Here is a 24,678-nt window from a genome sequence, read left to right as displayed (position 1 = left end):
GGCGTCCTCTAGCAACGAAAAATCTACATATTGTAGCTTTAATTTTTTAAAACTGCACTTTCTGATTTTTGCGCTTTAATCAATCTAGTTACTTAGACAAAATCTGTCTCTTTAGACAAACAAATATGCTAAGAATCTGTGTGTATGTGTGTCTATATATATATATATATATATATATATATATATAAATTTTCAATAGTGGCTTGGCTATTACCAAGCTTGAATGTTGTTTATTTTGAATTATTAATTTAACCCTCTTTTTCAGCTGGTTATACTCCTCAGTCTAGTGTTCCTCAGGCTCCGCCTCCTCAACAACAGTTTCAGAATTACCCCACCCCTACCTCTCAGGCAGCTGGTGCTCCTGGCTCCGCCCCTGGGTTTTCCAACCAATCACAGCCTCCTGCTCCCCAAGGACCCACCCAGTACCCACCTGGAGCATTTCCAGCTCAAAATTACACATCCCAGGCCTCTCAGCAGCCAGCTAACTACAGCCTGCCTCCAACCTCCCAGGCCACAGGGGGTTATCAGCCCCGTCCTGGATACACCCCGCCACCAGGTGCCACCCCTCCTCCAGGGGGTGCCAACCCCTATGCCCGAAACCGCCCCCCTTATGGCCAAGGCTACACCCAGCCGGGCCCTGGGTATCGGTAAAAGCCCTTTAATGTCCCCATAGCACGTCGCTACAAGTTTTCTCTGTCTCCAACACATCAGCCCCCGAAATCTGTGTTTGACATCCTAATATTGTGTTTGTGTTTGTTTGTGCTTTGGGTGTATGAATGCATGTGACAATGAGCTAGTGAGGTTGTATGTGTGTTTTTGCACACATTGGAGACCAAATGGTGTGGGAGTGGACAGCTGTGTGTGTGTGTGTGTGTGTGTGTGTGCGCGTGCAGTTTATTTTATCACCGGTCTCCTCATTGGTGTTATTTTGTCATAAACAATGAGTCTGTTTAAACACTAGAAAATGATCATAATCAAAGTAAGTGATATTTTGTTTAGTTTTCTTGTTTTCTTTACTTTTTCAAATATCCTGGTTTTTACTAACCCCTGACTGGCCCTCTGCAGTGAAGCCTGTCATTTCTGTATAAACTGTAACATTGTTTTCAGAAGGTGAATAAAGACTTTGAGACTGAAGTGATGGGAGCTTTATTCATTTATGGTCTTTCTTTTTTAGGTCTTTCTTTTTCAGATTTTTGAGGATTGCATATAAAACAATACTAAAACATGCCATATTTTTTTATATATCAGATTCAGAAACAAAAACTGCTTGTGCTTTTATTAGTAAAGCAGATAAACCTCATAAAAATCAATGTAAATATTTTTTACATAAAATCTGGCATTTAAAAGCTTTCTGTGGAAATCATGAGTCATTGAACTTCTGTACAAAACAATAGACTTCCTTGTTAAAGTGATATTGCATTTCTGACATTCAAACACAGTATAATTACAACAATTAATTGAAAAGCAGCATGGCTTGGATACTTTATATGGCTATTCCTTAAATTCCTTGTTTAACTTGTGCTTGAGCTGTTAAAGGAATGTTCTGGGTTCAGTACATTCAGTATGTTATTAACAGCATGTTTCACTAACAATAATAGAAAAAAAAAAAAACGTACACTTACACTGAAAGTCTATGGGGCAAAGCATTGCACCCAGATAAATGGTAAAATACACAGTATTTTATAAGCAAAGCCAAAAGACTTAATGAGACTATTCACATGAGACCAGTGTAACTGAAACACTGTACAGATATATCCAATTCTTCAACTCCTGCCATGACCATATAAAGCCAGTAAACCTAGTAAATTTTGCACATTACTTGCAAGGTCCAAAAAAGAACTGTTTACTGAGAGAAAAATCCACCTTTATGAATTACATCATCCCAAAACAGTCCCACCACTAAATAGACGAGCGAACAAAAAACTGTATGGAAGAATAGAACATGAGCCTTAAAAATATTCACTTAAATATGTGACTGCTGTCTTTTTTTGTGGAATATTCAACATTTTGATAAATAATATACACCTTCATTTAGACTTTAAGGGAGCCTGCTTCCCTTTATTATCAAAAGTTTAGGGCTAACTTTTTAATCTCAATGGTAACATTTATGCTCTCTGTACATTTGCTGCACTGTTTGAGCTTATAAATAATTCTATATGTGCCCGATAACCGAAAAACAGAGATACATACTCCAAAGAAATCATTCTCCATACACAGTCATCACATAAAAAGACTAGTTCTTCCTTGGGATCTACTTTTTCTTATCCGTCATGTCTTCCATCTGCTCCTCGAGGTCCTACCACTTCCCAGGAATGGGTATCCCGCACTCATACCAGGCCACGTAGTTGATCATGGAATTTCCTCCAATATCCCCAAACTTGACAGGTTCTTGACGCATGGCCCGGAAAAAGCCTTGATAAGGGAGGAGAAATCATCATACCTTTTGTGCGAGATTGTTTTTGTTAAAAAAAAAAAAAAATTATTTTATTAGAAACCTTGTCTGGGTGGTAATTGGTCTGGCGGCAGAGGACCACCAGTTCGTCCATCCAGGAATGAGTCAACAAATTGGCAGTGGTCCTCCCCATACCCTGTTTGATCTCCTATGCTGTAGAACTTCCCTAAAAAATATAAAGTTTACAGCTAAGTAAGTGACTTTTAGCAGAAATATCTGTTGAGTCTGCAAATGGTTGATACTGACCTTTAAGAGAGTCGCTAAGGTAGATCTTGTATCTGAGAGAGTTGCACAACTGGATACCCACAAACTTGCGGTACCAGGTTCGCTTTATGAATTGCCGCCCATTGCACTCAGAGTATGAGTCTGCTTTGAACGGAAACGATGACCAGATGGCATTTTTACCTATGAAAGCCAATATAGATTAGATACACGTGTACATTTTGTATCGACATATTGCATCTTTCTATTTTTATTATTTTGTATACTCGGATTGAAACACTTACCAGTGGGCACCTCACTTACGCGAGGATCAGCTGCAATACAGAAGAAACATGATGTCACTGCAACTTAATGCACAAACTGTGTTAAAACCCCAATGAAATCCAAAAGTTTTGTTGGTTTTATTAATATCTATTAGCTTTATGAGCGACATTCACTGCTGTTCAAATGTTTGAGGTCAGTAGGATTTTTGCTGTTGTTTGTTTTTGAAAGAAGTCTCTAATCAAGGCTCACCAAGGCTAAATTTACTTGGTCAAAAATACAGTAAAAACAGTAATCTTGTTACAATTTAAAATAACATTTCTATTTTAATATTTTTTAAAAATGTAATTTAGGCCTATTCTTGGATGTCAAAATTGAATTTTCAGCATCGTTATTCCAGTCTTCAGTGTCACATGATCCTTCAGAAATCATTCTAATATGCTGACTTTGGTGCTTTTTTTTTTTATATAAATAGAACATTAAAAAACAGCATTTATTTTAAATAGAAATCATTTGTAACAATATGCATGCATTTACTGTCACTTTTGATCAATTTAATGCACCTTTTCTGAATAAAAGTATTAATTTCTTTCAAACCCGAAAATTTGAATGGTTGTGTAGCCTACTGTAAATGCAAGTGTATGTCTAAAAGTTAATCGATTTTTTCTATACCTACTATGAAACTATACATATGTGAATTAGGTTGAGCCAAACACATTGTCAAAGGTAAGAATCCCTTCCTTAAACATAAGCCAGACAATATGCCATCAGGTAAATAACTCCACTCAAGGTCTGAATATATCAAAACAGCATGGTTTTGGACTTATGTTTAACAAAGTTACTAAAAATCCAAAGCCCCAAGAAATTCCCCTGAGCTGTCCTTCTTGATGTACAATTTTCCAGAGCTTGTGTCAGATATCCTCATGGTTATTATTATTTTCTGGCAATTTATCAGGGCCCCAGTACTGTATTTTTACCTAAATTACTTCAATAGACACAGAAGAGTGAACACATTGGAACTATTAGGCACATTACTCCCACTGCTGACATTAATGCTTATATGCTAATTATACATATACATTACAGCAATAGTTCATTGCCAATTTTACACACCTGTGAGATCGATCTTTTGTTCTTAAGTTACCTTGGCCTGCCTGACTCTATTATGCATGCCAGTTTCTTTAAATTGTTCAATGATATAAAACATAATCGGCTCTCACGCAACTTAAGTCATGCTATGCTTTCGAATGTTTGTGTAAAATGAGAATGAGATTTAAATGGGATTTTAAGTGAATAATGATTTACATTAGGGTCTGTTTTTCTCTCGTATGGCTTCAAATGTCTCGAAACATAGCATAAAAGTCGTACAGACTGCTTATATGGCGCTTGTTTTCTTTTTAGAACTTGACATGCCATTGATTTTTGTTATGGAAAAGAGTGACTCTGAAGGTGAAAATCATTTAAGCTTCTCTTGTTGATACAATTGGCCTAGTGACACTTCTGGAACAAATAGAGCTCAGATTCAATGGATGAGCCAGATGATTTCACAATGACCTCAGAAATGACTGTGGTTTGAGCTCACGAGTTCAATACACACAATATATTCTCATTGAATTCATGTCTTAGCCCTTTAACATTTCTCCTCCGCTTACCTGACTCAGTACTGAAGCTGACTGGATCACTGGTTGGGCCTGAACCCAGCTCGTTCTTGGGTACAACTTTGAATTCATAACTGCCAAGAAAAATGGAGTTAACAATTATAAACCAATACTATGTTGATCAGACAACCAGTTATTAGAACATATATTATGGGGACCTTAAAGGCCTCACAGTAAAAACAGCTTCATGAAGGGACTAAATGATGGCCTTGTTTCAAATCTGCCTAAATACATCTTTAAAAATAGATCTTTGGGTTAGTGTGTACTATGTAGCAATTACAATTAGCTTAATTTAAGAAGTGTATGATACAGAACGTGGTATGTGTTCAAACCTGCTCTCTGGTTTCAGGTTCTCCACTGCTGTATGTGTTTGATTTGTTGTCTGGATGGACACCTCTTCTCCATGTGGACCCTTGGTTGAGGAAACTACCTCATATTCTATTGAGACCACAAAAACATAATTTGTTGTTTCACATCTTTAAATGAACACATGTGCTAAATTAATCAAAAGTGACAGTAAAGACAATTACAAAATATTTCTATTTTTTTTATCCTTTTCTATTACTGGTAATCAAAGAATCCCAGAGAAAAACTGTTTTCAACTGTGATTATAATAAGAAATGTTTCTAGAGCACCAAATTAGCATATTTAAATGATTTCTGAAGGATTATGTGACTAACGACTGGAGTAACGACTATATTTTTTTTTTATCAAATAAATCCGGCCTTAGTGAGAATAAGAGGCTTCTTTCAAAACAACCTTACCAACCACAACATTTTGAACGGCAGTGTATCTCCTTTCTTTCATGGAAGAAAGTAATATAGGTTTGGAATGACTTATTTTGGAATGACTATATAATGACAGAATTTTCATTTTTATATCTCATATATCTTGTTAAATCCAAGTAAAGTAAGTTTAAGCAAAGCCTCAATGCAAGCCAGTTCACTTCGCTGCCATCTTGGCAACACCCCTTGGGCAGTGTTTTTTTTTTTTTTTTTTTACGTAGGTAATGGGCATAAAACTACAGCTCCTATCTATTTGATGAATTGGAGAAAGACTAAAATTCTGTCAAGATTTGTCATGGGTACTGTTCAAAGACATATTTCAAATCAGCAATATAATCTGACAACAATGATATCATAAATTTACTTTCTAAGCCCAAACCGATGATAAAAAACAATATTTTTCAGGCTTGCCCAGCTAACGCACATTCCAGACATTGCATTTATCAAAAAAGGCTGTTGGCTCTTTTAACTTTCATTCCTACTGCCTTACATTTTGCATTGCAACTTTTCCTATTAATTTCTCAAGTTGTCTATCACCAAATTCTATACTTTCTTTAGTTTAATTCTACCTGTGGTCTCATTGTCTGTTTTGTCCCAGTCAAGGATGACGAAGGAGGGGCATCCCTCCACTGTGACTACAGTAAGGTTGGATGGAGGGGTCTTGGGTGGGCCAGTGACATTTATGTATCCCACCTCCTCATCAGGAAAGAAGCTGAGAGAGTGAGTGACAGAGCAGGGCTCCTCTGGACGTTTGTCGGTTCTATAGATCACGTGAGGTGCTGAAAAAGACGACAGACGACGACTCGTCAAAACACTGTGAATTGTAAAACAGACCTCAAATTCTGTCTTGCAGTGCTATAGTTGCAATAAATGATTTTAACCCATATACCTACCTACAAAACGTTTCTTCCCCGTTGCATCCACCTCAGATAGGGGATGAGGACTGAATACAGAGGAGTTGTCACCGGTGTCAAAACGACTGCCTAAGAATCAAAGACATATATGAAACATCAAAAGACCACAAGGTCAAGACTCCAACTCTGTTAGACACACTACGCCTCTTATTATCAGTAGATCTTGAATTTTTTTCACTATTATAATTGGCACACAAACACTCTAATTTCAGCATCCAGTGTCTTCACCAGATGGTTTCTATAAATGAATCGTACAAATCACAGAACATGCATTGGACCATACCTTCAAAAGCAGATTGTGGCGTTGTTGTCTGTGAAGACTCTTGATTGGTTGTTTTTTCAGTAGTGGGTGGAGGTAGAGGTTTCCAATCTGGTACTGGGTCCATCTGCTTCAGATCAATAAACTTTTCTAAAAGTTAACACGGAAAATTTTTCATTAATTGGCAACGAAATATATACACATCAAGACAGTCACCATATTCACAGATATCTTTATCTGTCAGTGTCCTCACCCTTTTCCTTAGTCTCTGAAACCTGGTTCAGCTTTGTCTTATCTGTAAAAGAAGCAGGAGATACAGGGAAATTGTTTTTGGTTAATCAAGGGGTCAGTGAAAACAATAAAAACCCATAAAGTTATGTTGTGGCTGAGATTAGTCTAAACAAAAAAGAGAGCTAAGGCTTTTTTCATTGTGTTGGTTAAAAATAATTTCAGCATAAAGGAACAGCTATTTCACATTATTATAAATGTTCAAGGTCAGAAAACACTGCACTGACTATCATTTAGAAGTGAAGAAAAAGAATGTTCTGCATAACATTCACATGGTTGGAAAAAAAATACTGCATGACATCAGGCTAATGTCCGCACAGTCAGGGTATTGTGAGAGCCAAATGGAATCCTTTAATGCCGTCCAGACTCTCAGGACTGCAACTTCTCCAAGAACAGCTCTATGGGACCAATGCTATGATGGAGTGCAGAACTATATAGCTATAATTCTGGATACTCACTCAAAATAGAAGTTCAGGATAATATTGACCAAAGCCTGTCAATTAATCAGTCTTAAAACATAATTATTTCCAACAGCCCACTTTAATGGTCCAACATTCCAATATGCAATTCACAAAACATTCCAGATCATTTTCAGCAGGAATCTAATTTAGGATGAATAGAAGGTTTTTAAGAAAAGTTGGATGAAAAACAGTTTCACATTTTCCTCAAGTAATCATATATCTGCCAAATGTGTTCAGGGCAGTAGACTTCAAATAAAAGTCAGATTGGATGGACGGGATGAGCAATTGGGTAAGGACAGAGGGATTTGATTCTCCATTATTCATTGTTATATTTGGTTGGGAGAGGGTGATGGAGAAAGTGAGAGAGGGTGCTGGGTACTCACCAGCGGTCGGCTAAGTTTATCAATGTCTGATCTGTCATGCTTTTCCAAAGAATCATAAGCTCTGAAAATCCATTATGACATTAACAGCACATAAATATTTTCTTTGGCCTAGAATTGCCATGAAATCCAGCTGCAAGGGAATCATTCTCTACACAAGAGATGTTTTCTACCAAACAGGGACATCTATCACAAACAATATGTTAAAACTGTATCCAATCTAGCACTATGCACAAATTGGATTCACAGTTTTCTGGGACAGGGACTAAAAAAATCACTCAAAACTAAAGAACACAACAACAGGCTTTGAAACTATAGTTACATCACATGGACTGTAATGGAAATATATTGCAACGCCCTTAAGAAATAAAAATAAAGTAATCTTGAATATTAGTATTCAAAATCTATGAAGGAGTTTACCAGGTTTCTTTCTGGGAATTTTGGGCGCCCAAAGGCCTATATGGCGCTCACCATGAGGCACTGTCAGAATAGAAAAGACTGTTATAATCAACCCATTTAATTCAAGGGATATGACAAAGAAACGTGTTAAAAGCATACAGAAACACTGTAAAGCAATGATACGAGTATGGGAGTGTTTGCATTTGAAAATATTTGATAAATATTATAGTAAGAGACCAGATGTGAAGGAAAAAGGATTAAAAAATGACTAAAATGTTGAACTGTTCAGTTTCAGCTGTAATATCAGGTGTCACAGGAGTAATCAGCAGTAGTGCAGAATTAAATGGCAGTGTGAAGAGAACAGAATGAGAAACAGACTTCTGGCAGAAAGAGACTGTGTGTGAGTGTGTTGTCCCTGCAGATAACATGAATCATGTCAACAGGTCCTAAGAGTCCCTTAAAGAAATTAATTTAAAACCCACCAGAGAAACCATGTGCAAAGAAGAATGTACAGATATATACATAATCCTATTCAATCAACTGAGAATGTTTAACAGACATAATAATAATAAAAAATAAAAAAATATATATATATAGGCTGTATATAAAACTTAACTTAAAACTTAAGGTGACTTGTGGAGTCAGTGCTTGGCGAGTATTAATTTTTGACCCTTCTTAAGATTAAGGCCTGTTTCACCTCACATATATAAGCAGTCCATATTTATATACAGTAAGTGGACATATTGACAGGTTACAGAATTCAGACTTTTTTTCTTTCTTTTTTTTTTTTTCAATTTAGGCTTTTATGAAGCAACATAAAATAATGGAGAAAATAATATAAATTTATATAAATAAAACAATGTAATTATATAAATATTACTTAAAGCTACAATATGTAGATTTTTCACCGCTAGACGACGCCTATTCAAAACAAAGGTGTAGCTTGATGACGCCGAGTTTGAGAGCGCAGAATCTTGGGAAATGTCGTCTTCACCTCACAGCCAGTGGAAAAGAATCGGGACGGGACTCGAGCAGAAATTATGTTCATGGATGAGATTATTAACATTACTGTAGTATGAAGCAGCGCAGGGCCAAGTGATGTTGGAGCGATTGCTATACGGGACCTTAAGCAACTGCTGTTGATGGAATGGCAACAGCGACCGGAAGTAAACTGTCAAGTGCCGTAGCTAAAGAACACAAAAATCGCTAAGCAGCAACAAAGAGGAAGGCGTAACGGCATCATTTGACAGTAAAAAAACAGGTAAAAAACAAATTACATTTAAATAAAAGCAAGAGAATGGTTGCTTTTGGCATTAAATGACATAGAGATATAATTAAAATGCCACATAACCATAAAACATAACATTTACTTATCTAATCTGTCACGTATTATCGACTACGGCAAATCGGCTATTCTCCCGTACTAGACGATTACAGTAGAACGTCAAGAAGTAGCAGTTAAATTCGCGCATGCGCAACAGAACGCCGTTGCTGTTGTATCAGCAGCAGCTGCTTAAAGTCCATAATGAGAGACGAACGCGACACACGGCTCGCGAGCAGCGGAACTTTTATTATGCCGCAGTCGCCGCTTTCCCTTCTTCCGGTCAAGTGTATGAGGTAACACAGCGCTGTTTATCATATTAGATACATTTGATTGTTGAAAACGATGTTATGACGTTACTCTGTGCGTTCGCTCGGCGGCTGCTGTGAAACACTTGTTGCACACTGCAGTAAACTAGATCGATATTAGAATATCATATTAATAAATGCTGGGTGGCTTGTGTTGATAAATGGCATGCAATTAATTTTAAAACGTATTGTGTGATGGAGAAAATGCTGTATTAGCTACTTGACAAAATAGTGTTTTTCTCTGAGGCATGGTAAAGCATGGTACTCTCGGAAAATCAAGAAAATTAGATTTAAACAATAAGACTAAATGTGTTGAGCTACATAACAATAATTCGTTTTCTGTCTATAAATATATCAAAACAGTTGTTCCCTTGTCTAATAAAACGTAATATATTAAAGCGTCTTTGGTGTTTCCATGGTTTCTACAAAATAAAACCGGAAACCGAGGGTAATGCGGATATGATGCCATTGACAGGCGACTCCCGGACACGTCCCAGATCCTTGGATAAAATCGCAGTTTTCTCACGATTTACAAATAGTTGGAAAAATTTGGGATATTGTAAGTAGGCTACTCAATTGAACAGAATATATAACATTGGCCTAGTGGTTTTTGGATATTTTTCTGCAAAAATATGACATATTGTGCCTTTAATTACCTTTTAAATGTAAATGTGGTCACTCTTCACATGCATAATAGACTTCACTTAGATTTATGAATTCGCACACTACGTGACATTTAAATGTCTAATAAAACAGTTAGACAAAATGAATGACAAAATTAATGAAAGTAAGGATCACTGGAAGCATGAAAGAAAAGATGAACAGTTAAAGGCCCCACTTAAAAGAAAAACTGAGTTTGTGTCAGTGCTTAGGCCGCCAACGTTTTATACCCTTTTTCCTGTTGAAAGTTGAGTTACGATACACAGAGGGTGGCCTGAAAGACTTTGTAGGAGGAATCAGAGGGATGCGACCATGAGGCCTCAGTCTCTGTGTAACATTTCGTGCCAATGGGCGGGACAAAGAAGAAGAGTTGTGGAAGATACCTCTGCCTAAATAAACACAAACACAGTCAGCAATGGGGAAGAGAACATGATTAAAGATTATGACAACAGATCAGTTGACTGACTGAATGGAATGAGTCTGGGAAGCTCACAAAAGAGCACCAGCTATCCAAAAACAGAAGCCAACAAATCTAGAAGCGAAGACGGTGAGAAATGGTGTGCGCAGCATTATGACAGTGGCAGTGTTTTTAAGAGTGGATGAAGTCAGGCATTTGAGTTGAACGCATGGCATGGTAATGTGAGAGTTGGTGCCGTAGGTGATGGTTTAAAGACGATTGAGGGGAAGTGGTGGGGCTGTTTCAGCTCTAGTGAGGTGGTAATAGCATTGCCCAGCAGGATGACGTTTGGAAGTGGTGGTGATGTTTGGTGGTGACAATCACGACGATGCTGTGTACAATGAAGATTTATGCGGTTAATACGGACAGGTGACAAACAGCACAGTTAGAAGGAGTAAACTGGAGCTGACATCATTACCCTTGTTCCTATTGGCCACCTCATTTGTAAGTGTTGGCAGTGACAGTAGCTGTTCGTCCTTTGGCTGGGAACTAGCTGACATACAGAGGCAGACTTGCGTAAGTCTCATACAGCGTTAAACATATTGTAATAATAATGTTCTCAGAAGATCCCTGAGCAATAGCTTTTAGCCTGTCTAGATTATCCATGCTGTTAAAGAAATTTCTGGTACCAATTGTTTAAAAAAACAACAATGAATAACAATGAATAGAAAACATCAAAGAACTTCTTAAACAGTGGGTGTTCAATCCTGCTCCTGGAAAGCCAATTTCCTGCGAAATTTAGCTCCAACTTGCCCCAACATGCTTGCCTTGAAGTTTCTATAATCCTGAAGACCTTAATTAGTTGATTGAGGTAACTTAATTTGGATTGAAGCTAAACTCTGCAGGACAGTGGCCCTCCAGGTGCAGGGGCCTGTACCATGAAGCCGGATTCACTGGCTAGCCAGGTAAGTTTCAGATTAGTTTGCGCCAATCCTGGGTTTTAGGTACCATGAAAGTGACTTGGCTTTTAGCGGTGTTAATCACCATAGTAACTTACGCTTCACAGCTAACCTGCTCCGGGGCAGGTTATGTTCTGGATAAGAGATCTCAAACCAAAATTGGACTAATCAGATGTGAGCAAAGTGATACTGACACATCCAATGCTATAAAGTCACGCCCCCGGTTTCACTTCCTCCAAATTAAAGGTCACTATATAGTAAAAACAAATATTTAAAGATGAAATTGACTGGCTTTAATGATAATTAGAATTATTTTATGATTTATATCATTATTATATGATCTATATTATTATTAATCCATTACACACAAGCAGTTTTAGTTTAACAGTTATTATTAAGCATTTAGTTTAAATGAACATTGATATACAGATCATATGTAATATAAATAAGCTTTAGAATCAATAGATAACTCTTTAAAAATGACTACGTGACCTTACATGTTTGAGTCTCTATTGCTATATATTATCAAGCAACTATATAAACTAACTTCACAAGTTTCACTTGCACTGATAGAGCAAGATCATTTCTTTTATTTTTCCTCTTTCATGGACAAGTATTTTCTTTAGTGTAAATGCATTTAAATTCTTTATTTTCTTCATGTCTCTTAACCTTCAGCAAAAGAGTTTTGAATCACGCTGGCTCTCTCGCGAGAAGTGAATCAGAGTTTCTCTCTGTTGCAAGGCATGTGATTGGCTGTTGACCGCTGATGTCACGCATTCATGTGCACGCGCTCCACAAACTCAGGATCAAAGCCTGAGTTGACAGAGAAAGTTGATGATCAGCATCATGGTACCAACAAAGCCGGATTGGAGTGGTTTGGTTTTGTCAACTAATCCTATAACCCTGAGTTTGTTCAACTACCATCATGGTACAGGCCCCAGGATTGGACACCCCTGTCTTAAACGACATTTAACGACACTCACAAAACATTTTAGGTTGCCAGATTGCTACAATTCACTTTACTAAAACTAGTATTTTTCTATACACTATGTCTAGGGGAGAAGTTACCCTCTGGTTGACCTGGTTGACGCGTCCTCACTGTTACCTTCTCCACCACGGGTGAGTTATGAATAGCATCGGATTTGATGAAAGCCGTTTTAGGTGTCAGGTTTAGTAGGGGTTTTTGGGTACCTGGCAACTGTTCTTCAGGGTTAGGTGGTTGGTTTTCAACATGGGAATATGTTTTTGGGTTGTATTTAGCAGTGTTAGCTTGCTGTTTAGTAGTGCTGGAATGTTGTGTTGTGGTGCTGGGTTGGGGCTGGTACCAAAAGCGTATGGGTGGATATATAGGTTGTGGAGTCAGTTCCTGTACGTTCTCGGTAAGAGGCAAATCTTCAGTTGTGGGAATATGGGGTGTCGAATCTTCTACAAGGATGGATGGTTTAGTGCTAAATATTGGTTGCTTAATGAAATTGGTTGTCTGCCATGACACAAATCCATCCTGAATGTTTGCTAAAGTTGTGGGTGAATTCAAAGCTGTGTTTGTTGGAGAATTGACATTTGTGAACCAATTCTGTGTTGTTGTTGGTTTGTTGTTTGGCTGTTCAGGAAGTGTGGCTGTTGGTTTGTCGTTTGGCTGTTCAGAAAGTGTGGCTGTTGGTTTGTCGTTTGGCTGTTCAGAAAGTGTGGCTGTTGGTTTGTTTGGCTGTTCAGAAAGTGAGGCTGTTGGTTTGTCGTTTGGCTGTTCAGAAAGTGTGGCTGTTGGTTTGTTTGGCTGTTCAGAAAGTGAGGCTGTTGGTTTGTTGTTTGGCTGTTCAGAAAGTGAGGCTGTTGGTTTGTTGTTTGGCTGTTCAGAAAGTGTGGCTGTTGGTTTGTTTGGCTGTTCAGTAAGTGAGGCTGTTGGTTTGTTGTTTGGCTGTTCAGAAAGTGTGGCTGTTGGTTTGTTGTTTGGCTGTTCAGAAAGTGTGGCTGTTGGTTTGTTGTTTGGCTGTTCAAAAAGTGTGGCTGTTGTTTTTTTGTTTGGCTGTTCAGAATGTGTGGCTGTTGGTTTGTTGTTTGGCTGTTTAGAAAGTGAGGCTGTTGGTTTGTTGTTTGGCTGTTCAGAATGTGTGGCTGTTGGTTTGTTGTTTGGCTGTGTGAATGTTGTTGAATGTGTGATTGTGCTGGACTGGTAATGGGAAGTGGATTTTGAGAAATCATAAGTGTGTGTAGTTTGGTGTTTGGACGTGCCTTGTGAACGCTGGGTTGTGCTCAACCGATGCACCTTGGTACCTGGCTGAATTTTTCTTGTATGGAGACTGTGTTGAGTTATGGTGTCTTGTTTTTTAGATGGGTAGGGATGTTCCTGGACAGTCCTTGTGGTGTGTTGTTGGGTTTGGTGAAGTGGTGGTTTGGTTGTAGATGAACTGGGGGAAGATGTTGTTTCACTAAACTGTTGTTGGACTGTATTCGGCAGCTGTTTGGCTGTATATGGTTGAACTTTAACTTTAAGTGTTTTGGTGGTATATTTTTGGTTTGTAGTGGGTGGTGGTTGGGTTGTGCTGGTTTGTTGTTGGGTTGTGGAAGGTTGTGGCTGAGTTGTCATAAGTTGTTGTGGGGTTAAACTAGTATGTTGCTCTGTGTGAGGATCTGGTTGGGTAGTGCTAGGATGACTGGTGGGGTTTTGAGGTTGAACTGTGTTTGTGGTTTTTGGCATGGGCAGGATGATCGGTGTGTCAGTGAAACTAAGGGCCTCAGTGAAGGCAGGTTGATCATCAGGAGTCGTTGTGGTATTTTCTGCCCCTATTGTTGAAACTGGAGAAACAGAAAGAATATATATGACAAACATTCAAAGAAAATAGCACAGTTCAAGTACAAAAACAGAAATAAGAAGGCACTGATTTCCATTTGTTGATAATGATACATGTAGATCTCCTATCACAGAAGTTAAAAGGACATTTTAATGTTTTAATTTCAATTAATTTTTACGTCATTTTAAACGTCTCAATATTTGAAGCTGGAAAAAGTGAAAAAGTCATTTTAATTATAATGTTGTTTATGAAGAAAACCAGTTGTGTAAAAACAATTTTTTTTTTGTATCTAAAGAGAGGTAAATGTGACTTTCACATGCAAGAAGAGGATATTTCTATAAATAATCACTTCTTATAATGGAGGCAAAAAATTAGCTATTGAAAACAAGACATCGGAGGCAGTTTTGAAAATATATAAGAGAAAACAGTTAAAACACAGCACACAGCAAAAGACAATGGGTATGCTCAGCGAATAGCAAAATATAGTAGCATACTATTTTTGCAATTTATATGTATACTGTCAATATCTCCCCCTTTTTTTTTTTTTTTTTTTTTTTTTTTACACAAAATTGGGTAAGAATGCACAATAATCACATTTATTTCCGAGATTATAACTCGAGGTCTATATACATGCTACGTAGTGAGGTAATGCGGCAACAAAGCATCATACAAACTTTTCAAATTTGCATACTGATTACAAACAATAAAAAAACAGTGGGCAGTATGCAGTAAATACTGTGCAGTATGGTGTGTGGATTATGTCTGTGTTCCATTCTGCTAATGTAATATTATGCTTGGCTTCAAAGGTGAGAATGTGTCAATTACCTGAAGTTTTCCATTGCTTTGGAAGGCCAGTGTGTTTGAGGAGAGGAGCTGGAGCTCTGGTCTGGGTAATGTTGTTTAAGACTATAAAGTGGCAATAAAAGTCATTACATATTTATTCTTTACTCATATCAGTGACTTTTTAGAGAAGTGTTTAAGAAGGAAAAATAAGTCTTTAACCTGACACTGGAGGCAAGAATGATGGTTGGCCTGCCAAGACTGGCTCCTGTTTAGAAAGAAACATCCAAGGTTAACAAAAGGAGAACAAAAGGTTTGTCCTTACTGCACAGCTATACACTTACTTTAGGTATTGCCTGGTTCAGTTCCTTAAATGGCTCTATTATTTGATCTGTGAGAGGAAAAAATAGTTACTGTCAGTTAGAGTACATTTAATTTAAGTATCAGTTTTGTGTCAGATATTTCTACTAAAATTGAAACATGAGACAATTGTTGACTCAATAAGGGTCTATAACTATCATATAGGCCAGTGGTTCCCAACCTTTTTTACGCCAAGGCCCACCTCCGCCCAAAAATTATTGACATATAACACCACTGATCCTCTCAAACTTCTCCAAAACACGCTAGCGAGCATCCGTTATAAAACACTCACAGTACGTTCATTTTGACAACTACGCGAATATATTGATCTGTGTTCATGCAGAAATACGATGTAGCGATCAGTGAGTTGAGAGCGTACATGCACGGTTTGTTTGCGCATCAATAATTGCGGACTCGCGCATGCCTATACGACTCCTGTATGTCACTATAATCGTCTTTACCTTCATTATATTCGTCATCCATCAAAACCTTTTTAGCGACACAGTTTTTCTTTTTCCAACTGAGAAAGTTTGCGTTTTGAGCCACCGTTCAGTCTGTATTTCACAGCAGCACGATGAGAAACAGACTGGGCTGAACCGAAACAATCACAGAATAGCCTACGTACGAGAGGTGGTGCCTTGTTTTAAATGCATTTTTAATTAATTTAATTAAATTTATTAAATGTAACGTATTAATAATTAAATTAATGAATTATATTTATATATTTAAATTAATTTTAATTTATCTCGCGGCCCACCTGGAGGATCACTGAGGCCCCCTAGTGAGCCGCGGCCCACAGGTTGGGAACCACTGATACAGGCTATTAAAGGGTTAGTTCACCCAAAAATGAAAATTCTGTCATTTATTACTTACCCTCATGCCATTCCACACCCATAAGACCTTCGTTAATCTTCGGAACACAAATTAAGATATTTTAGTTGAAATCCGATGGCTCCGTGAGGCCTGCATAGGGAGCAATGACATTTCCTCTCTCGAGATCCATAAAGGTACTAAAAACATATTTAAATCAGTTCATGTGAGTACAGTGGTTCAATATTAATATTATAAAGGGACGAGAATATGTTTGGTGCGCCAAAAAAACCAAAATAACTGATTCATTGTGCTCCGATGCTTCCTGAAGCAGTGTTTTGAAATCGGCCATCACTAAATAAATCGTTATTTTGTTTTTTTTTGGTGTTCCAAAAATATTCTCGTCGCTTTATAATATTAATATTGAGCCACTGTACTCACATGAACCAATTTATATATGTTTTTAGTACCTTTATGGATCTTGAGAGAGGAAATGTCATTGCTCCCTATGAAGGCCTCACTGAGCCATCGGATTTCAACTAAAATATCGTAATTTGTGTTCCGAAGATTAACGAAGGTCTTACTGGTGTGGAACGGCATGAGGGTGAGTAATAAATGACAGAATTTTCATTTTTGGGTGAACTAACCCTTTAAGCTCCATGACTCACATGAGGCACATGAGAAACACAAGACTTAAGCAAAAGTATCTATGTCTCTCCATTTAATATTGATGTAGGACAAACAATTGAGGGGTTTTTTCTTAGTATAAAATTGTGAATTTTATTATTTTTTTATTTTTTTTTATGGCCATATAGAGTAAGATAATATGGATGATCTGTAGTGGGACATACCAGCTGTGTTATGGATGACTGGTGGGCTCCAGGCTCCACTGTTGTTTTCAGTGTCTGCTCGGACCGCAAACTCATACAGAGCATCTGGTTTGAGGTTGTCGATGACTGTGCTGGTGGATGGACAGGTCTGGTAGTTCCAGGTATTGCTGGGTTCTTTCTCTCTGTAGCGCACTGTGAACTGTCTGAGAGGTGACAAAAAAGAAAACCAGACTCTAGAAACTATAACTAAATTTAAATTGGCAGCATTAACAGTCAAATGATGAAAAACTAGACCTCTGGTTTGAATAATTTACACTTTGCATTAATTGGCAAAACCCATATGTTATTTATGTATAGAGTGAGATATTCATAAAAAACTGAAAAAGGGTAAGCAGGGGCATTTTCAGTTTTTTTTTTTTTTTTTTTTAATGAATATCTCACTCTCCTTCTTGTAGGCTTTTACAGGGTTGTAGATCAAATTGGTTGTTTTGTAGAGAGCTGAGGTCAAGCTTTCCACTAACTTGTCCAAGAAGAGTGTGTGTGTGCGTGTGTGTGTGTCAGGTTTTGCCTACACTGTGCGCACCATATGTCCCCACAAGGACAGTAAAACTGAAATCAGCTGCATTGCAGCGGTTAACCAGCAGTATCTATGAGCAAAATGACTTAATAAACATACTAGAAAACATCATTAGTTTAGTACAAAAACAATAGTCTCCACGATGGTAGAATAATAAATTTGTATTTGTCTGTGCATGCATACACACCCAAATTCTTTTTTTTCACCCAAACATCTGTTAATTTTATTACTGTGCTTTTACTTAACTTTTATTTTTACTGTTTTTGGTACTGTTTAGTTTAATAAAGCCTGTTGTTTTGCCCCTTGATGTTTGTGATCAAAGTGTCTGGTTGATTGTAGACCACATGGGCGTCTGCACACATGGGCCTGTACCTGCTCTGTGTCTTCTGACAGTAAAATAATTGCACATCTTGAGAGAAGGTCAACAACATTAAATCTGATTAAATCCAGATAACACCCACACAGTTCATGGATATACACACATAGACACATTAGGACACATACCCCTCATCAATACAGTCATCCACAACGGAATCCATGAAGGGGCTGGTCAGTAGTGTCCCCCAGGACAGCAGCACCGACGACTGTGTCACCGAGCCAATCACAACATGTAATGGTTTCTCTAGATCCACTTTCCCTGGAGGTCAAAAGCAGTCGCCTAAAATTCATTGTATACTAATGGCCTAAACATTTGGACACTTAAAGGGTTAGTTCACCCAAAAATGAAAATTCTGTCATTTATTACTCACCCTCATGCCGTTCCACACCCGTAAGACCTTTGTTAATCTTCGGAACGCAAATTGAGATATTTTTCTTTCAAAACACTGCTTCAGGAAGATTCGGAGCGTTATGAATCAGCGTGTCGAATCATGATTCGGATCGCGTGTCAAACCGCCAAACTGCTGAAATCACATGACTTTGGCGCTCCGAACTGCGGATTCGACACGCTGATTCATAACGCTCCGAATCTTCCTGAAGCAGTGTTTTGAAATCGGCCATCACTAAATAAGTCATTATTTTGTTTTTTTTGGCACACCAAAAATATTTTTGTCGCTTTATAATATTAATATTGAACCACTGTACTCACATGAACTGATTTAAATATGTTTTTAGTACTTTTATGGATCTTGAGAGAGGAAATGTCATTGCTCCCTATGTAGGCCTCACGGAGCCATCGGATTTAAACAAAATTATCTTAATTTGTGTTCCGAAGATCAATGAAGGTCTTACGGGTGTAAAACGGCGGGGTGAGTAATTAATGACAGAATTTTCATTTTTGGGTGAACTAACCCTTTAAGTCACACTTAATGTAGTTTTTTTAATGGTTATGAAGTAAGTTCTTATTCAAATGTTGTACCTACTCAGTATGCTATTTTAGACCCAGCTACTGTCTTTGTGAGTGAATCAATTAATCATTTACTCAACCGATTCATTTGAAAACACTCATTCATTCAGGAAACATTCAAGTGAAACTCCGCATCCCAATGTGCATACTATCCATCCTAAATAGTATGTAAGATTAGAATAAAAGTGTCCCAAAGCATAGTATGTTGAAAAGAGTATGCCAAAAGTCCCCGGATGGTCTACTATTTCCGATAAATTTTCGAAGTGTGGGTCTGTGCACACTCTACTGGCTAATATTGCCCACAACCTATTGCGCTTCGGTTCAGGGGCCGTATTCACAAAACATTTTATCTTACCACTAAGAGTTCTCCTAAATGGCAGTAAAAGTTCTTAGCTAAGAGTTTTCTCTTAAAACCTATTCACAAAGCTGCTGAGACCAACTTTTACTAAGGAATAGAGAGAAGTCTTAAGCTAAGAGAAAGGGTGGGATTGACTGATGGGGAGGAGTCTCTGTCAGCGATTTAATCATAGAAATATTGTAGAATGAGGTATCATGTTGCCATATACAAATAAAGGTTTTAAAATAAAAATGCTGCCATATTCAAATAAAGGTTTTAAAATGTAGGCTGTCACTAATTAAACTAGTCTATGTTCAGCTAATTGTTCGCCTCTTAGATGTTTGCATCTCGAGAGATTGCAGAATTCAAGTGACAAATTATGTTTTATAAACAAAGTTTTGGAGGAGCACATTCAAAAGGTTTATTTAATCAGCTTGAGTGGAGGTATATATACACAGACGAGAGCCGACTCACATAGTTACCTCGACAGTTTTCTGCATCCCTCCGCCAACCCGTTCCTCACTCTTGGCTGGCTGGGGATACGAGGAGAACTCTGGATTTGGGCAAAATTCCAAGCTCGGAGCCCTTGATCCCCTTGGACAGCACGCCAAATACGCTTATTATACATATTTTTTTACTCTATTTGATCATTTGTAAGTGTGAACTAGTGAAAACAACTGCCGCAGGTAATCAGGCATTATTATTATTTATTTATTTATTTATTAAAGATTTATTTTTGGTGTTTTATCGTAGATTCAAATCTAAATCAAAATATGTATTGCATTTATGAAGAAAAGGCTCAGCACCCAAGGCTCTATCACTATTGCCTCAATGGTATACAATGTCTTTGGGTGGATTGCTAAGGCGGATTGTCAGCAACAATCATTTTAGGACTGTTTTTGATTTTGTCTTAGTGACTTAGGAGTCCTCTTGACTACTCCTAGCGTTTCACAGATTTAGGAGCTAGTTTTAGCGCTAAAATGCTTTGTGAAATACTCTTAGAGCGAAAATTTAGGAGTCCTAAAGTTAGGACTGCACGCCCATTATTTAAGAGTTTCTCCTGAATTGGCAAGTTAGAAGCTACTTTTAGCCTTAAGATGTTTTGTGAATACGGCCCCAGAACTACAAACACAAAAGTGTTTTAAAAAAAACTACAAACATGGTGGATGTGTGCGACCGACGGAGGTTTAGATAATAATCAGCATAAAAAATATTTATTTAATGTTATCCATGTTATATTACATCTGCAACAACAGTGTGAACTTTTATAAAGATCCGTTTGGCCATTAACTTTTAAATGCACTATTATGAAAAAATATGAGTTCTCCGCATGAAAGATTCACGACTGGCAGATCAACGTGCTACTTCTTTTCTCTCTAATACGGTAGGAAATTAAATGAAATGAAATGTGGAGGATGTTAACCTGTGACAACATGATTAACAGGCCAGTTTATGGTGACAGGATGAACTTAACCATGCAACGTCTGTTAAAGACACAATTTTATGACCTGATAGTATGTGCCAAAGCTTGTATACTCTTCTGCTACACACTCAAAAATATGTACTTTTTCTTCACAAAAGAGTACATACTTTTAGGGTGTAGTATAAGTAGGCGAACTAGGACGCAGCAAATGTTTTTATTAGTATGTCATTTACTCTATCGATTGGTTCAAATGCCTGATTCATTCAGGAACAAGACACAAAACAGCTTTGACTTAGTTTGGAACAATTTTCATTGGCGAATAAAAAAATAGACAAAGTTACTCAATATTAACATCTCGAACTGTTGTATAAAAGCAAATCTAACGCAATGACATTCTTTTTAAGTGTGGTTTATGTGTCCAAATACATTTTGGGGCCAGTGTATGCACAGTTGTTTGTAAATTGTTCTCAATTTCATTTGTTGTACTGTGTTTCTTACCTGTGCATTGTTTCTTAGGCTCCTCAGGTTTCTTTGACTGTACCGCAATCAGATATTTGGGCTCAGCATCTAGAAAATAGAGGAGATTCAGTAAAGTAAACAACAAACTCTATGAAAGAGGGCTAAAGAGAAAAAAGGTACCTATCTCGGTCTCATAGGGTTGTCCATCCTCAGGTAGATGAATAAATTGTTTGGAGAACATGCTACTGCCATAGCCCAGGATATATCCCTCCAATCTGGTGTCCACATGGGGCTGAATGAACTTAAATACAATGGTGTCTCCAGCAGCACTGATACGCACCCTCATGTTTTGTCTTGGCACTTGGATTCAAATACACAGGAAAAGGGATGTCAGATTCAGTTCAGCCTCTTACATTTACATAATGACTTCAGCTAGGGATATTAGAAGTCATGTGACTGTATCTACAACGTTTCTGCCAGAGATTTGGAATAACAATCAGTCCAGTGTCAGATTTTCCTCTTCCCAAAAGCTACACTACAGTCACACTGAAAGTGTTTTGGTCATGCACCCAAGCTCTTGCCAGCAGCAATGCCTCACAAACATCACGTTCTGCTGTTATAATTACCTAGTTTTGCGGACTATGACAACAAAACACAAACACGTAAAAGAATCCCAGTGCAAGACTCCTGTGGTTTGTTTCTCATAAATGTGTGGAGCGTTTCTGAAGAATGAATGATGAAACAGTGTCCTATGTCAGAGAAAGTGGTTACTGCTGTGAGGGAAACCCCTGGCACTGAGCACAGAGCCCCAGATCACACAAACAGCCCATTTATTACATCAGAGCTGGTTTCTGTATCACTCCCAGAGGAATCAGCTGATAAACTGCAGAGATATGTCAGAAATCATGTGTGGGTGTAACATGAGAAAACACTTGTTGGATGCAGGTTTGTTTACTGTTAAACCTAGTAATCCATAGAATATGAAACTGAAGATTGATTTCTCCTAGACAGCAGTGAGAATAAATGTAAAACAAATGAAGACTCCTCCTGCTTCTTGCATATTTCTTCTTTGGAGTTTCAGAAGAGATCGCATAATTGTCAAAGATTTGCCAAGACCCCAAAGTCAAAAAAGTGCAATCAAAATATAAATATATATATAAAGCTGAATTTTCCAGCAACCATTAGTCCAGTCTTCAGTGTCACATGATCCTTCAGAAATCATTCTAATATGCTGATTTAAATGAAAGTTCATGGTCAATTTGGAGAATTTAGCCAATCCTGCACCTATTTCTGACAAAGACATGATAATGTTGGTAGTGGGAACCCTGCTATGTCACAATATTATCATTATTAACGCTTTATCGTAATTATTACTGTATTACCAATAAATGGCATTTAAATAACAAAATTTGAGAAAGGCTGTAGTACCTACAACAGTAACCTAAACACTAGCCCACGTGGCCTACTTGTCAAGGAACGTGTATTAATAAGTAAATAGTGTCAAAGTTTGAATACACATTCATTTGAAATTTCATTGGGTAAGGTTAGGGTGTGGGGTAGGGTTAGGGTTTAGGGTTTTAGGACTACTTCCTGAGCTTCCTTGAGAACTAAGTTTCCTAAACTATGAAGAAGCAACCTTGCCAAAAGAACGAAAAATCCTTTGGGAACATGTGTACAACACGACAACAACAAATTGACAAACAGGGATTTCCATGGCAACTAGATCAATTTTTTTGGTTTAGCGAACCTCAGTGACCTTATAAACAAATGGGTGGTCGTATCATGTGAAGACGTGTGACCAATAGAATATTGATACACCACAGTATGACCTTTTAGCTGAATTAAAAAAATGCAAACTTTAAATCTGTAGGATTGCAGTGTTGCAGTTAAGTAGATTGCATTAGATTGCATTGCAGTAGATTGATTTTTACAATTTTTTTTGTATTATACTTTGAATTATGTTTTTTAAAAAGATCGACCGTTGCAGTGTTCGTAGAAGTTTTTGCGTCCTCAAAGTCTAGTGTGACCGTGGCTTTACAATAAGACACCGCCATATGATGAACAGCTCAATGCTTAATGGCATTACAATTGATGCTTTACTTTTTTTAGTATATTATGCTTTATGTCTGTCTGCACAACTTGCAATAGTCAAGGGTCTACATGCACGCTTTACATGCACCTTACACGTGACATAGGAGAAGGAGAGCAATGAGGCCAAAACAAATTCAGGCACAGGCACACCAAGTACAGACTCAGTGTGTGAAGTCATTTCTAATATTGCACACTAAAGGAAACTAAAAGTAAACTAAATTAATCCACATTCAACCAACACCCATGCACTCAGGTTTCATGAATTTTTTTAAACAACCGCACTGCACAGATTAACAGGAAACAGAAAAACGCACACAAACAGACCTGCCTCCTGATGTGAATTTGTATTTGCTGCCAATAAAAGATATGAACACACACAATATTTGTTTTACGATTTCAACAGAATCCATTACTGACAGCCAATAAAAATGAATTCTAATGACCTTCAAATAGTCTTTCAAAATATTCATTGTTGATATAATACAAATTATTTACTGAGCAAACATAAACATTAATGAACACATTCAGTGTTATAAAATAGTCACAATTGCAGCAAATTATTCCATTATCCCAAACACAAATAGAAAACATTCAGCTATATTGACAACAGCTGAGCTTGCCTTACGAATGACTTACGAATTGCCAGATGACTTACGAATTCAATAATATTGAATTACATTAGGCATATGCAGTATTTTCCTTCTGCATGCAATTCATTTTAAAAGTTGCATGGTTGAGCATTTGATATAAACAAATTATTCATAAATATTCATATGATTATTTGAACTGAATATTGATATTGTTCATTACTGTATAAATATTTATGATGAACATGTCTATAAAGTTGAATTGCTTTGTTTTGGTACCTCTCTGTGTGGTTGCGGAGGTCTGTCTCAGCAGCAAGATCTCGCTGAGGAAGAGGAGGAGGAAGGCTTTCATGTTGTCCTTTTTTTCCTCAGAGAAAACACAAAACAGAGCTCATATAGTCCACTCAAACCTCTTCTCTCTAAACTTCTACAGTTGTTCTTTCTTGAATCATATGTTTTCTCTTTGTCCTTTAAAGTGACCTCAGATCAGGTGTCAATGGACACTCTCTGTGAGAGAAACTGTGTAAAACTATGATTTTGTGTGTTTGGAAATGGGTGTGTGTGAT

At 37.5% G+C, this 24,678-nt stretch overlaps 2 protein-coding genes across 12 annotated transcripts in view; one reads left to right on the top strand and one right to left on the bottom strand.

The window, feature by feature from the left end:
* tfg (trafficking from ER to golgi regulator) overlaps positions 1 to 1,134 on the top strand; it is an 11,797-nt gene extending 10,663 nt beyond the window's left edge. For all 5 annotated transcript variants that reach the window (XM_051905277.1, XM_051905278.1, XM_051905274.1 and 2 more), the window contains one exon: positions 266 to 1,134. In XM_051905277.1, coding sequence (XP_051761237.1) covers positions 266 to 651 — 386 coding nt within the window. In that variant the 3' untranslated portion in view covers positions 652 to 1,134. The remainder of the gene's footprint in view (positions 1 to 265) is intronic.
* On the bottom strand, positions 1,131 to 24,678 carry LOC127518505 (target of Nesh-SH3). 7 transcript variants are annotated; one of them, XM_051905268.1, is made up of 22 exons: positions 24,392 to 24,672; positions 21,615 to 21,794; positions 21,474 to 21,542; positions 18,375 to 18,507; positions 17,315 to 17,496; positions 15,638 to 15,684; positions 15,516 to 15,561; positions 15,339 to 15,419; positions 12,793 to 14,517; positions 11,244 to 11,318; positions 10,599 to 10,757; positions 8,101 to 8,160; positions 6,805 to 6,846; positions 6,576 to 6,701; positions 6,272 to 6,361; positions 5,948 to 6,157; positions 4,926 to 5,031; positions 4,588 to 4,667; positions 2,959 to 2,988; positions 2,699 to 2,857; positions 2,496 to 2,618; positions 1,131 to 2,412 (listed from the first exon to the last, which is right to left on the bottom strand). In XM_051905268.1, the coding sequence occupies exons 1-22, from the start codon at positions 24,462 to 24,464 to the stop codon at positions 2,297 to 2,299; spliced, it is 3,912 nt and encodes a 1,303-aa protein (XP_051761228.1). In that variant the 5' UTR covers positions 24,465 to 24,672; the 3' UTR covers positions 1,131 to 2,296. The 7 variants fall into 7 exon arrangements, 5 of the variants coding, with proteins under 5 accessions (XP_051761228.1, XP_051761230.1, XP_051761229.1 ...); XM_051905270.1 differs by lacking the exon at positions 10,599 to 10,757 and having other exon boundaries at positions 24,392 to 24,673; XM_051905269.1 differs by lacking the exon at positions 11,244 to 11,318.

Source organism: Ctenopharyngodon idella, chromosome 9, assembly GCF_019924925.1.
Source record: "Ctenopharyngodon idella isolate HZGC_01 chromosome 9, HZGC01, whole genome shotgun sequence".
NCBI classification, from domain to species: domain Eukaryota; kingdom Metazoa; phylum Chordata; class Actinopteri; order Cypriniformes; family Xenocyprididae; genus Ctenopharyngodon; species Ctenopharyngodon idella.
The sequence above is the reverse complement of the archived record's forward strand: the minus strand, read 5'-3'. Positions and strand labels throughout refer to the sequence as shown.